This window comes from Lachnellula hyalina, assembly GCF_007821495.1.
Source record: "Lachnellula hyalina strain CBS 185.66 chromosome Unknown contig00131, whole genome shotgun sequence".
Taxonomy (NCBI): Eukaryota; Fungi; Ascomycota; class Leotiomycetes; order Helotiales; family Lachnaceae; genus Lachnellula; species Lachnellula hyalina.
This window is the reverse complement of record NW_022157245.1, coordinates 42,906-57,482: the sequence shown is the minus strand read 5'-3', so window position 1 is coordinate 57,482 and position 14,577 is coordinate 42,906. Positions and strand designations below refer to the sequence as shown.

The window sequence follows — 14,577 nt, the reverse complement described above, 5'->3', positions numbered from 1 at the left end:
TAGCTGCCCGGCGGTAGCACCAAAAACGACCAGATAACGATGCAACATTAAGTGTTATGTAAAGGCCCTATCTTATTTTTCACGTCGAAGGCAATCAGTCACCCGTGTATTCTGATATTCCCCCACTCAAGACCGAACCTTGACCTCAACCATCGGCCCATCCCTGAACCCCAAAATCCAATCCTCCATCTGATACTCGCCCACCCTTCTCCTCTCCTCCACCGCCTGCAGCGGACTCCCACCTCCGGTCAACTCCCCACTAATCCTCAAATCGTTCTCGAACAGAATGTAGGCAAGTGCCAGCTTGAGTGCAATATACGACATGTTCTTCCCGATACAGTTCAGCGGGCCAATCAAGAACGGTATCGAGGTGGCTTTGACAGCTGATACCATTTCGGGGGAGTTGCCCCTGGAGGAGGCAATCCAGCGTTCGGGGCGAAAGGACCACGGGTCCGGGAAGACGATTGGGTCGTGGTGGATCACGTAGATTGGTGAGCCGACCGTGATGCCTTGCGGGATGAAGTGGTCGTCGAGGTTCAACCCCCCTTTCAGTACCTCGCGGGGTAGGGAGCTGGGCTTGGGGGGTTCATTCGCAGAGTTTCTTCAATGCAGGCGTGCAGATACGGTAGGCCGCCTAGCTTTGGATTCTTGATCTCGTCAAGCGAGCTGAAGTTCCCGCGGATTTCTTCGGTGAGCCGTGCCAGCACTGCGGGGTTGGTGAGCAAGTAGAACATGCAGGCGCCGATTGTGAGGCCTACGCCGTCGCTGCCTGCGGCGATGATGAGGGCCGAGTCTGCTTGCAGTTGCTGGGTTGTGAAGGACTTCCCGGTTACGGCATCTTTGCTGTTGAGTAGGTAGTGGAACGTGTCCTTCCGCTCATTCTCTTTCTGCTGCGCGTCCGCCTGCGCTTTTATCCTCTCCTCCTCCATGCGATCTGCCAGCCTCGAGTTCGCCAGGTTGGTGAATTTGAGGGAATCGGCGGCTGTTTTGCCACCGATGTAGTCTTGCACGCTTGTTCCCATGAGTGGACGCACGACTTCGATGAACGGGAGGTAGCCGGAGTAGTAGAGGAAGACAGAAGCAGATTTAAGGGTATCTGGCACCCATCTGTTGTCTTCTTTGTCCAGCATCTCTAAACTCTTCCCGTATCCCAGGTCAATGATGAAATCGAATCCAAAGAAGGTCGCCCAATCGCTGAAGTTCTTCGGTTGCGACCAGTCTTTCTCTCCTCCTTGACTTAAACCCGTCGACAACTTTTTCGCGGTAATGGTGATGAGTTTCTCTGCTTCTTTCAATGCACGTTCGCTGAACGCGGGGGCGAGAAATCGTCTACGCATGGCATGCTGGTGCTTGTCGATTTCCATTTGCACTGAAGGAGCGCCAGCGCTGATGTCGAGGGTCTTATACCAGGCTCCTTTCTTGACATTGGCTTTCGGGCCATGGATGAGAGGGATGGAGCTTGGGGTGGAGATGGAGATGGAGTTTGCGCCATAACGGACAATTGGTCCTGAAAAAGGTCAGCAAGTGTTCTTAGGCTTCAGAAAGAAGCTTGTTGGGGTAGATCGGGGGACTTTACCATATTTCTGGTGGTTCTTGAACTCCCAGAGATGCCTATCGCCTTTGATACAATGGGCTACCAGCGGCCAGTCGGTGATGCGTGCAAAGAATGGTCCTGGATACTTGGCAAGAGGATGTAAAGTCAAGCGGTAGGTAAATACTACAATCAACTGGGCTTCAAATCAGTTTCTATGCTTTTAGAGATGTGTCAGAGCTTACATAAATCACGAATGCGAAAACGACATAAGCAGTAGATTGAGCCCAGGTCGTAGAGGCCCAGCCCGCTCGTAATCGTTCTTCAATCAGCATGTTCTGGTGATATGATGGTTCTCAGCGATAACATTCCTTGTAAGATCTTCCTTGCCGATCTTACCGTGACCCGTCGAACTTTTGTGAACAAGGTAATTAATTTATTTACCATTTGCCAATTACGGGACGGGGCCACAGGCCTGCTTTCGTACGGAGCGCTCTTATCACTCGGTGGGGACTGGCTTGGTAGCGCGCACGGTTGTAAGTGGGATGGTACTGTATCTAGCTAGTACATGTACAGCGCAGACCGCGGGCGGATCGGATCCATTGTATAGACGACAGTTCGAGACTCTTTACGCTTCAGGGTGCTTCCTCAGGGCGTCTCCGGGAGGGATTACTAGTATTATTAGTGTCTGATTCTAATTTACTGTACCTAGCGCTCTACATGTGCTTTGATCGCGCACTACTAAAGTACTATAGTGCTCCCTCACCTGACCCTGGCACGGGAAATCCCAGATATTCGAGCTCCCCTTTTCCCCCGGATGAGATCTAGATTCTAGAGTGGTAAAACAGTTTAAGGCTGTGGTAATTTTGGGCTCTTTTAAGTTACTATTGGACGAAAAATCCCAATTCTGGGGATTGGGTGGAATTTCGTGCATTTTCGGAAGTTTTGGTCTAGTTGTTTCAACTAATCATCGACGGTTCAAAGGATCACTGAAGGGGCGCCGTCGTTTGGTCTAGAAGCTACAGAGGTACTAAGGTCCAAGGACTCCGTAGACCTCAGCCTGTAGAGCTGAACGGATAGGGATCTCAGAATTTCAGGGAGTCAATCGAATTCCAGAGAGCTTGTATGCCGAAGCAGGAATCCTTTCGACAGATGAAGGACTGGCTTTATAATCCATTTTTTTGTTTTTCGTGGCAGACTTTTAGCTACAGCTGGATATCTTATTAAAACTCCTGACTAATGCAATGAAATCACTGTTCCAATAATGAACCCCTAGTTTTGAAAAGCCAACTGAGATTCGGAAACTAAATAGCGGATTGTATATACATCCTCATATGCCTAATCGTCGTCCCTCGCCGACGGCGCAGTAGGAACTACGAAGCGCTTCCTCCCCGTAACGAAAAAGTCACCAACTGCTAGTAGGATAAGTGCAATCACCAGCGGGCCGGCGTAATTCATATTGTCCGCTGTCACTGGCACCTCTGTCGGGAAGCCAACGAAAGTCAACATGTAAAGAATGTAGGTCATGGCGAACATATTAATCGGAAGTCCCCAACGGCCAAGTTTAAATGGCCCATAATTCGGATGCCGACCCTGAAGTTTCCTGATGACGATAAACAAGATAGGAATGAAGTACGACATGTATAACGCAATCGTAGGAAGGGAAATCAGAGCGTTGAAAGCCGTAATTGATCCAATATAGATGAGAGCCAGCAGGCACATGATAAAGCCCACTAGTAGGAGTGCATTGATGGGGATCTTTAACGTAGGATGGACATAGGCGAATGTCTTCGAGAACGGTAGACCATTGTCGCGAGCGAACGCCCATGTTAATCTAGCAGCAGAGGCGAGGATGTTGAAGAGCGAGACGAAGAGAACGAAAGCTATCATAACAAGCAGGAAATTCGTCGCAGGTTTAGACTTCGTACATTCGAAAAGAACTTCGATGATTGGAAGTCCAGTTGGTGAGCTTGTAACCTTGTCCACTTCTCCAATACAGTACATCAAGGCGACACAGAAGCCGAATTGCATAAAACTGTTCAAGACCACTGCTGTGATCATGCTTCGAGGTACCCGAGTTCTCGCGCCCTGCACTTCGTCCCCTAATGATGTTAAAATGCGGTTCATCACACTTCTAGGGTGACTTACTCATGTGCAAAACTCCATCGAAAGAGGTGATTGGGAAGGCTACTGTCAAAAGTCCAAGGCTGAAAGCAACACCTGGGTTTGTCCAACCGCTGATATCGGTCCAAAGGTTACCGAACACAAATCCAGTTGTACTGCGTTCCGATAGCGTCACCATGACGACAATTGTGACAATGAAGAATATAACATGAATAATACCTCCAATCATCTCGAGGGTAGTTAACAGGCTTCGAAGGTAGAAGTTGGCAATCACGGGTACAATTGTAAATGCAATCATGCACATAGTTGTATGCCATCGTTGGGGGTCATAGTTCGGGTGGTTAAACACTGCAAGGCCGATGACAACATTGGCCAAATAGGACGTACTAGCCGCTGTGACCGTTATCCTGTTCGACTAGTCATTATTATATGGCTTGGTAAAGCTAGAGGGGGAAAGTAATGGCATATGGCTCTTTTACTATCGCTCGTAAAGTAAGATGGGGGGAACAAACCATGCCCAGACAGTTATCCATCTACTTCATGTTAGCATTCGAAACCTTCAAGTTGACACTAGACAACCCTTACCCTTGGAACAGCCCCCAGAATTTGGGACTGAATGGTGCAAATGCGGCTGACTAGAAGAAGATCAGGTCAGTTTTGTGTCTTTCGTAGGAAATCCTTCGCAAGTAGCAGTACTACAATCATAATGAGGCATTCTTGGAGAGAAAGCTTCCAAGTAGTATTTGTGAAAAGTCGATTGATGACAAAAGAGAGGCAAAAGGGTTTTCAATGATCTTACCCATCGATATTGCGCTCCCACAATCGGATCCCTAATACCCAGTCAAGATAAAGACATGCAAAACACATTGCAATGCTTACAATGATGCCAATTCTGCTAGTGAAGTAGAAATTGCTGTTGTTCCTAGACCCGCCAAGATACTTCCATAAACCAACGATGCTGGACCGCCATTAAGCAAACTGATCTGGAATAATACAGCGTCGCACTCCCAAGCGGCCTGCAGCGTAAATCCAAAATTTACAATAGCAGTGGGGTTGATATATCGCTATCAAACTTTAGGATGCCATCAAAGCTTGGTGGGTAGAGGAAAGCTTACCTCAAATACAGTGTCGGACTTTGCAGAATGAGAAGCTTTAGGCTGTGTATCTTGTCTCTCAACGGTGCTATTGTTTTTTTTGTCCAGGACTTGGACATTCACATCCTCCATTTTCATCATATCAAGGTTGTCTATTGCTGCTGTGTACAAGATCCACGAAATGGATCATGGGTGCTTTGGAAGGAACAACTCAGTATGGAAGATGGCACCTCACAAGGGAAAGGAATTGGAAGCTATGATGAATAAAAGAGAAGTTGTGGTGCATGGTTTAGCACTATCCTAGCCCCCCAGGAAACGTGGAAAACCCATATTGATTGACGTGGGTAGATATAGGCGATTCCTCTGGTGCGTTCACTAAAATCGGGATGTGGGGTTTGTCTTATCCCGAGCCGCTCAGGAGGACTTTATAACTAGAGGGTCCGTGGTCTAGGATACCTATTGTATGTTGGACGCGAAGATAGCTAATAAGTCCGAAGATGAAGGATCCTTTTCCGTCTCTTCACTCCAATCGCCTGACCCAAGCTCGGACACAGGCAACGGGGCTACTAACTCGGTTATCGCGATCCGAATTGCAACTTTATGCTCAACTTTATTGCATAAGGCTAGTTGAATTAGAGTTCATAGAGTTTCAACGTGCAGTAGAAAAAAGTATATCAAAGAGTACTTTCGGCGAACCTGCCTGATCAAGCTGAATTTTGCGGAGGATCTTAAAATAGGGTTTCTACCAACACCGATGCTACAGACTCAGCTACTACCCGCGGCCCGCCATGGAGGCGTACGCGTTGCTTTTCATCCCCTAAATAATCGGGTGAGCTAAGTCCCGTGTCAATCCCGCTCTTCGATCGGTTCCAACTTCCAAAACTCCAGAGGGGATTACTTTCGTCCCGCTACCGTAACTTGAATGGTGGTTTAATAATATAGCTATAGGATTGGATGCTTCAATGTAAAGACACATTATGCGCTAACAAACAACACTATATTTTAATAACAAAGGATACATCTGATAAGAAAATCTTTTAGAGGCATTCCATTAAGATATTAAGCCTCTTGCTAGTAAAATCTTACTAAGCAGATCTTTCTATAAAAAACTAATAAAATCATTACTTTTCAGATACTGAAGTTCTAGGATTTGTACCCGCTCTTATATAAAGATACCTAGCTTACTATAAAAAAATATTTTATTTTGCATGAATCATATCCCGCCGCTATCAAATGCACATGATTAATCTATAGTACGAAGTATAGTCGGCAGATCCCCCGCAGGGCCATGTACGTTAGAGTTTGCTCTCAAAGCTAATGCTAAAAGGATTTAGCGTAAGCACAGCGTCCTTGGCGATTCAAAGGCATACTACACTTCCAGCGAGCTCCTAAAATTCGCTGCTCGGAGTAGAGAATTCTACTGAAGAACCTTATCCTATAGTACCTCTATCTTATCATTTGATGTATAAAGTCTCAAGTGAAACCATAGAAACAACATCTTAGGTGTGAAATACCGGTAGAATGGTAGGTTACGATGAAAGCTAAAGCTAGGATGCCAGATCGTCGATCTACCGAGTTATGCACTATTTTTTCTACGTATACGGAGGTACAGCGGTTAAGTATTGACACAAAGCTAAAAGTACTAAAAGCATATACCCTTGCAAAGCCCTTTCTCTTATCCTGTTTAGGCACGCGTCGCCCGTATAAGGTCATATCGAAACAGATAGAATACCTACAAAGGCTAAGATACAGATCGCTACAGGGGGGTATTCTTTAGCTTTGTGTCAATACTTCACCGCTGTACCTCCGTAACTCCCTAGGGTTCCGGAAGAATCCGTATATACGACCCATATATAGTAGACGAAACTAGGACCAAAGAGCAGTTAGTAGTCCAAACGAGGGTCTACCTGGTAAGAGTCGACCCATAAACAACTGAATCGACCTATAGGATCTACTAAAACCCGATCCGGCGCTTGACTGAATACGCTTTGACCAACTAAACTTCTAGCGCTCTACGGAGGTACGCAGGGGAGGTACGGGAGTATAGCGTCTACCCCCCCACGGTTAAACTGCACGGTGATTTCCTCTTATCTGGATCTTTGCAATGGTTATCAAATAAAAATGCAATTCCCGCACTCTATAACTTTATAACGTTATTTAGATGAGACTATGCAAAAAGAAATAGCGTGGTGGCGAGATATCGAGTATGGTATGGTCATGAAATGCAGGATGGAGTACATTGTTGAAGAGATTCTCCTTTAGAAGTTCTGCGCTTATCAGCCCTGAAAGTCAAATTTCGCATTAAAGTTCATAGCGTCCAATAAGACTTTACGCCTCAAATATTTACACCATCTCCTGTGCCGTCGCACTACTCCATTCCCTTATCTCTAACATTGCCGTCTTCCGTGGCCCAAGCTGGGAGTCATCAAGATCATTCCGCTCCTTCGAAGTCAAAACACACAATATGCGTTCAGCTAAATCCGCGACTAAGCGAGTGGCTGCGAAGTGTTCCAGCTCCGGTACATTATGGCGGATCGAGCCAGATCTGAATACATGCATCGTTCAGTACCATATAACCTTTTTGCTTCCTTTTCAGAAAGGAAGAAAACCGGCACAGTTATTTGCAATCGAAAGAAGGTGATTTCTTATCATACGGGAATGGTCGCAGAGAACGCATCAATAAACATTGCCCGAGCTGTGTACAAAAGGGGCATCACTTGGCCCCATTACTCGCCAATCACGACAAGTGCAGACCAGGTAGAGGACCTTCATGGAGTGTATGTGACGATTATTGTATCATTCTAGTATTGAGCCAAACCATTGTTATCTTCAGAATCTTGGAACAAAGCACCCCACAGAGTGTAAGGATGTAGACCTGAAGAAAATGCCCGATCTAATTTGCTAATTATCACAGATGGGTTTTGAGGTTTGTCAGGGGTATCTATAGAACTCCTTAAGTTTTCTTGGACTTCAGCATTCACTTAGCACTTACTTATATCGACATCTCCACAACCAAACGCATGGTGGTCGTCAGTTGTTTTGATATTTCTGATCCTCCACTTATCAGAGTATTGTGCTCCTCGCCAACATGGACGAAAAATCCCCACCTTTCTTTCGAGTCTCAACTGATGACCAAGGCGGAATTGCGGTCGTTGTGGTCCTAAATTCAATCATCGTTTCTTGTGTCGTATGCGGCATTCGAGCTTTTATTGCAAAGAAGCAACATCTCGGCTTCCAGTCAGACGACATAACTTTCTATGTTGCGGGAGTAAGCTCTCCCTAAACCACAACAACGACCTCCTTGGTTGTTTCTAATATGCTGAACCAGGTGTTTGGAAACTTGAGCGCAATATGTGTATATCATGCTGTCGTGTCTGGGATGGGCAAACGGATCGATGCAGTTAGCCCGAAAAGTCTAGACTCATTTTATAAGGTCAGCAATGTGGCTTCCATGCCATCAATTTGGTGATGGCAATAGGTAAATTATCGTGGCTGACATTTCAAATACAGTGGATATACTGCGTTCACTTACTCAGTATCCTAAGCATGACTTTTGCTAAAGTTTCGGTAGTTCTACTCATGAGGCGAATAACTCAAGCGACCACAAGAACCTGGGATATTGTGATGGGGTCATGTTGCTTGTGGGGAGTGTTCTCGTTCCTAGCTTTCGCTTTCCAGTGCGGGCTTCCAAAGCCCTGGGTCTATGTACCCTTGCAGTGTACCACGCGCGGAAAGCTTCAATACCCGATTATTGTTTTAAACATTGTCACCGATGTGATTCTATCTGTGGGGATGCTACCCTCGATCTGGAAGCTGAAGGCACCGTTCGAATCGAGAGTGACTGTTATGATTTTGTTCGCGCTCCGACTTTTGTGAGTCTTTTGTCCTCCTCCTACATTGCCGCGATGCTGATTGATATCTAAAGTGTGCCAGTCATGTCCATTGGGGAAATCGTATCAGTAGCGGCATCACTTGGAGATCACGATCAGACATATGCTTCTCAGCCAAGAATAATATGGTTAACGTAAGCATCCAAATATGCGATTGCACTTCTAGTTCCTCATAATCTAACATACTGAGACAGGATGGTAACCGTCTCCTCCGTCGTGATAGCCACAATCCCCCGCACAAACATGTTCTGGACATCACTTGGGACGGGCAAAGCCTCGGCAGGAATCACAGGACACGAATTCGAATATTCCGGCAGCCACCCTAGCGAACAAGGGACCAAGCTGTCAAATCTCACACCGTTCTCAAGGAGCACGAAAAACAAAACCGAGTTTCCTTCAAATATCAGCTGGGAAATGGACGACATTCGCGAGCTTGGCGGGTCTCCTAGTGTACCCCAGTCGGGGGATGAGCTGGAGCGTCCTGGGAGCGAGGATCAACTTCAACTTGTGCCGAAACATAAATCGAATATTCATACCAGCGTATATGCTCAGGGGCTTAGAGGTGAGCCGGCAACAGAAAGGTCCAGAAGGGGCTCGAGCCGCTCGACGTCAGATGATGGTAGCAGTCAACACAGTATACGTCAGGGTAATGGAGTGTGGGTAAAGAGAGAAGTGAATGTGCAAGTAGAAACAGACCACGCTTGACACGCCCACGCAGAGCTCGATTCAGAAAGGGCCGGGCTATTAATGTTGTACAAGTACTTTCAGCGATTTATCATGCCCACGAAATGATCATTACATCAAGAATTAAACAAGGAACAATCGGTGGATCGGTAATTATACGTAGTTGATTGCGAAAGAAGCATGAACTATCTTCTCAGGTATCCGAAAGCTACTGTTCGATCCCTGAACAGCTCACTCATCAAAGAAAGAATTCTTGTGGAGTAAATACGACTGGAATTTGGCGCTGAATGTATGGGATTATACCCAGAGATCATGCTTATGAAAGGGTTCCTGAACGTCCTCATGTACTGAAACAAGGTGTGCGGACGAGAGCTAATAGCCGAGGAGTTGGAAAAGGGGGTATGCTCTGAGGTATCACGTGAAATATCTCAAAGCATGCAAGGCTAAGGGCATTACATTGAGCGTATTTAATTATATTTACCCACCATAATAAACTTACTAGATATGTAGGAAGTGCAAGCACCTGCCTAGCTGGGATTTTGTGCTCAGCAAGCAACTCAGATCACGCTGTATATCACGTGATACTCGAAAGCGATCACAAATCTCCTCTCCCTTTTCACTCGTGTTCCTGAACCCTTCAGTTCAGGCACAGTAAAATGAGAACAGATGGATACGATTATCTTATACCACAGTTTTTAGTCTGACCTCACAGCACTCAAGACACCGACAAAATAAATCGATAGATATATACACATTCATTACGAGCACTATATTAATTACAAGGTATGTCTGCTCATCACTCACCACTCCTCTCACCATATCCATTATATAGCATAATTCTCCGTATGTAAGAATATTTCATCCTTACTATCATCCCCCCAAATATCCGACTGCAGCCTCGCAACTGTATTCGCAACATCAACCCGCATACTGGGCGGCCCACACACAAACACACACGTCCTGCGACCAAAGATGCCCTTCCCATCAGCGCCACCGGTAGCCATGTCCTTCAACATGTATCCCAGATCGGGACGTCCATACTCGGTACCCCAGCCTTCCTTCTTCTTGGCGCCCACGAATGCGAAACGCATCAGGTTCTTCTGGAACTCGGTGGGGGTGGATGGGAAGCCGAAATCGAAGGTTTGGGCTTGTGGCGGGGGCCCGGACGAAGGTATTTTGATGGAGAGGTCGGTGGATTTGCCACGGCTGCGGAAGGGCTCGCGGGTGTGTACTGGCTCTGGAGGTACAGGGAAGGTGGACAAGTAGGGAGGTGCGACTGTGGAAGTGGTGGATTCGGGTTCCACTGGTGACTTCGAGTCTTCATGGATCGGAGGTTTGGAATCTTCGCTGTGTGGTGGTAAGGGAAACTCGGAGGGTACCTGCGATGCTGGACGCGAGTCTTGTGAGACATAGCTCGCGGGTCGGTAGGCTTGATGAGGTGGTGGGCCTGGTGGCGGGGGTGGATAGTGTTGTGGGTTGTAGGAGGAATGTGGTGACGGTGGCGCAAAGTTGAAGTGTGGAGAGTCCTGTCGTGGAGAGGGTGGTGGGAAGTGAAATTCTCGATTTCTGGATGCCGTGGAGGATGCTGGGGAGAGGAACTGTCGGGTTGTCTCATGGGAATCTGGTTCGGGCGTGGAGGTATTTTCACGTCCTTCTAATTTCTTGAGTGAGTTTTCTCTTAGTGCTTTCTTTGGTGGCGGAGGAAATGAAGTTTGTGGTGGTGGTGGGAGGACTCTTGGCTGTAGATGCTTTTGTTGTGGTAATGAGGTGATGGCATCCTCATTCTCATATCTCAGCTCCTGTTCCCTATCTTCATCACCCCCTGCCTCGTCTCGTATATAAGCCGAATTCCTCTTTGATGCGATTCCAGAAACAAATCCATCTAGCTTATCATGCAGCATTGTGCTGATAGGTCGAGGCGCTCTCTCATTCGCTCCAATTCTTGTCTGTCGTTTTGCTGCGGTCACATAGAATTGGCAAGTGACAGTTCCCGGAGGCGCATATTCTCTGCAAATCCGAAGCTCTTCCCTGAACCAATCCATCGCCTCTAATCTCTTCAAGGCCCAGACAACCTCAATCTTCTTTGTTACTGCTTTCCCGTCTCTCATTCTCTTGATCAAGTTTAACAATTGAGAGACGATTGCGGTGATACCGCTACCGCCCGCGAAAAGAATCACGGTATCGAATGCCGCAAGTTCACGTTGCATCCCCCCATATGGCCCATCAAGGTAAGCTCGGTAAGTTTTGAAGGGACCTTTTTCAATTGCTGTGTCAAGCACTCGGCGGGTGAATCCTCCAAATGGCCGGAAGACCAAGGTACAGTCCCTGTACAGATCTCCATACTCGGAGGGAAAATCCTCACTGCAAAGTGATGAGATGGTGAAGGGGTGGTTTTCGAATATCGAGATGCCTGGCATTCTCAGATAGACATATTGGCCGGGTCTCCAGCTCATCTGGGTAGGAATTGTGACTTTGATGGCGTTCTCTGCCATCAATGTAACTGCAGCTTCATCTCCTATCAACCAAGCGTTTCTCCATGGCTTCAGCCAGTTCAAGTTGAATATTCTCAAAACATAGGACAGCACCCAGATGGCGACTGTGGCCCATAGGAAGCTCCAAGAGGTTAGGTAGTTATGACAATGCCAGAACAGGAGACCGACGTATGCGATCGCAACTGGGGTATGTAACATGACAAATAATTCGTAGGCCAAGGATCTCAAGAATGGCAACGAACCTACACAAAGCCAGCCCAGGGGCACAAGACATGCAATTCCTGTCCCATATATATAGCCACTACCGTTGGAGAACGGAAATAGCTTCTGATATATGGCCAGTCCACCGTCATCCCAGACTGGCTGGATGTAGAATGGTACCGCGTGAACCAAGGACAAAAATAGGCACAAATATCCACCCCATCGGTGGAAGACGCCGAGTCTTTCATGGCCAATTCCAGTAATCATGGAGATGAGGTTTGCCTTCATACTCGTTGCGACAATCCAGGGTGTCATTGCAATCGCGATCATTCCGCTCCGAATGGCAAGTGGCGGGGATCCGAATTGGATGCTCTGCCAGTAGAGGGGCTGAGGCAAAAAGCAGTACAGACATACAAAAGCCACAGCAATGGTGAGAATCGCAAGGACTGCCAATGAGGGAAAACTAAGCAAAGTCCTCTTTCGCCAGCGAATTTCTGGAACTGGCCGGTAGAAAATCCATCTAAATAACGCCAGGGTATCATTGACGACTCCGATAGACGACCAATGGGATTGTCCCCTGGTCAAAGACATGGGCTTCTCTCCGTTTCGAGGAAATAATTGATCTGAAGTGTGTCCTGTCTGCAAGTCCCTCATGGCATACTCGGCGTCGGGCGAGTATGATTCCATATATGTTTCCACCTCCTGCTTATGCATGGCTTGTCTGATCTTATCGGTCCAAAGATGATATACTCTGGTCACAGCTACCAGAATAATCAATACAATACAAAAGTATGTCCAGCCCAGAGCATATTTGCCGGCCTTCTTCCAAGGGTCGACAGTGTTTGCTTCAATAAGACCCGGCGGACTCGTTGACGTGAGGGGTATATTGATCCGTTTAGCTAATTCTGCCATTGTTCGGGAACCAGCCCTCGCAACAGATATTTCATCAGATATCATGGGCATTTTGGCGCCTGAGTCTTTCACCTCCGAGGTTATATCAGACGATACAGATTCAAGTGTTCAATACCCAGCAGCAAGACAGTTATCGCCACTTCCTGGAAGATTGTCGATTCGTTAGGTATGAAAGTCTTCTCGATGTCCGACGTTCGTAGAGGGTTCGTTAAACAGGCCACCCATTGACGTATGTTTGGTTGGGTATGCGAAATTCAGAATGCGCTCAAGGTATACAACAAGTGATTACGCCGCAATGATGAGAGGAATTCCAGACTCCTCGATTAGAAAGGACAATTAGATAGCGAATGTTGGCGCATATGATGATGAAATAAGAGAGATAGCGACACAAGGGGAGACTGTAGTCGCACGACGGACAAAGCGGTGGAAGGTTGGATATATGTGGTTATCCGTGTGGGGAACAATACAGGATGGCCTGCCGTAACGGGGGTCCAGTTCCTGCAGGTGAAGCCCCTCCGTCACCCCAACCGCTGGGGCTATTGTCTTCGCTTTAATTCGGCAATGGGTATGCCCCGATGAGATCGGTGATTGAAGTAGCCAGTAAGATAAGCTTTGGCAATACCTTTTCGTTTAGAAAACGTAGAGATGGTGTGAATGGCGGCGGTTGATCGCGAATCTATATTGGTGGTCAACCGCAAAGTGAAAATGGTGATCTTATCGAAGCCACTAGTTCTAGATTCGTCGTTATCGTTACTATCGTGCATGAAAGTCGCAGAAAGAGTGGAAGCTCTAGACAAGGATTGGTTTCTGGCGTGAGTGTCGTAGTCAGCTTGAACTTTTCTCTTGGATCGAAGAAGCAGTTAGTTGTAGACCAGAGCTATATTTTCTTGGCATCCCAAGGAAATATATATGATATGGAAGAGAACGAGTTTGACCGACACAAGCTCTGAGCCGGTTCACTAAAAAGCCCGTTACGAATAGGACCATCGCAGGACGTGGTGATGTGCAGATGGCATTTGGCCAATTGCGGGGTCGAAGCTGGGTTCTTCCAGGTTACTTCTTGCAGGAACGGCGGCAACACATCCAACATGATTCGCTGCGACTACCGGGCTCCGCCGCTGCCCCTGCGGACCGATGCGCCGAGTGACCCCATTCGACCCAATTCGATAAGCCAGCCTCCAATAGTTATTGTCCATAGCTTGAAGGATGATTGGAAAATTCATTCCGCAGGAGAGTACCGAGTAAATAGCCCCAAGAGTGCGTGCGGAGTGAGGAATATACGAAAGAATTACGCAAGTATTTTCTCAATTGACGCTCGATAAATGAAAGGCAAAGAAGGCACTACCGACTTCATTGGGCCGGATAACGATATTGCCATTCATTCAAGCGCTGCTGGTAACTCGGACTACCGGTATCTGCGTACCAAGATCGAAGCATGTGGGCATGAACCGTGGTGGGGAAGGCAGCAATCGTGCATGTTGAGGACCTTGAGGTCGCGTCGTACACAGTGGAATCGGCCATCACGACTCAGCCACTTCTCCTGTTTGGACATCTCAATGTCAAGGAAAGTTCATCCGAACGAAGCAACACAATTACAACCCACTGAGGCGCAATTGCGAAGATACCGATGTTGTTTACGCTAGATTGGA

General features: G+C 47.1%; 5 protein-coding genes across 5 annotated transcripts; 2 read left to right on the top strand and 3 right to left on the bottom strand.

Annotated features, from left to right (window-relative positions):
* Nucleotides 1-126: 126 nt before the first annotated feature.
* On the bottom strand, nucleotides 127-1,866 carry apf7_4 (Cytochrome P450 monooxygenase; the record flags this gene model as incomplete). Its single annotated transcript, XM_031152262.1, has 4 exons — nucleotides 127-571; nucleotides 625-1,507; nucleotides 1,577-1,727; nucleotides 1,777-1,866. 4 exons carry the CDS (start codon nucleotides 1,864-1,866, stop codon nucleotides 127-129), a joined length of 1,569 nt encoding a protein of 522 aa, XP_031003204.1.
* Nucleotides 1,867-2,869: 1,003 nt separating this feature from the next.
* On the bottom strand, nucleotides 2,870-4,881 carry HNM1_5 (Choline transport protein; the record flags this gene model as incomplete). The annotated part of the gene is made up of 6 exons (XM_031152261.1): nucleotides 2,870-3,633; nucleotides 3,680-4,062; nucleotides 4,241-4,290; nucleotides 4,455-4,485; nucleotides 4,535-4,719; nucleotides 4,771-4,881. 6 exons carry the CDS (start codon nucleotides 4,879-4,881, stop codon nucleotides 2,870-2,872), a joined length of 1,524 nt encoding a protein of 507 aa, XP_031003205.1.
* A 2,956-nt stretch (nucleotides 4,882-7,837) lies between these two features.
* Nucleotides 7,838-8,218, top strand: LHYA1_G007331 (uncharacterized protein; the record flags this gene model as incomplete). Its single annotated transcript, XM_031152260.1, has 2 exons — nucleotides 7,838-8,017; nucleotides 8,078-8,218. The coding sequence occupies 2 exons, from the start codon at nucleotides 7,838-7,840 to the stop codon at nucleotides 8,216-8,218; spliced, it is 321 nt and encodes a 106-aa protein (XP_031003206.1).
* Nucleotides 8,219-8,684: 466 nt separating this feature from the next.
* On the top strand, nucleotides 8,685-9,344 carry LHYA1_G007330 (uncharacterized protein; the record flags this gene model as incomplete). The annotated part of the gene is made up of 2 exons (XM_031152259.1): nucleotides 8,685-8,773; nucleotides 8,834-9,344. The coding sequence occupies 2 exons, from the start codon at nucleotides 8,685-8,687 to the stop codon at nucleotides 9,342-9,344; spliced, it is 600 nt and encodes a 199-aa protein (XP_031003207.1).
* Nucleotides 9,345-10,147: 803 nt separating this feature from the next.
* Nucleotides 10,148-12,979, bottom strand: FRE7_0 (Ferric/cupric reductase transmembrane component; the record flags this gene model as incomplete). The annotated part of the gene is made up of 1 exon (XM_031152258.1): nucleotides 10,148-12,979. One exon carries the CDS (start codon nucleotides 12,977-12,979, stop codon nucleotides 10,148-10,150), a length of 2,832 nt encoding a protein of 943 aa, XP_031003221.1.
* Between the last annotated feature and the right edge of the window lie 1,598 nt (nucleotides 12,980-14,577).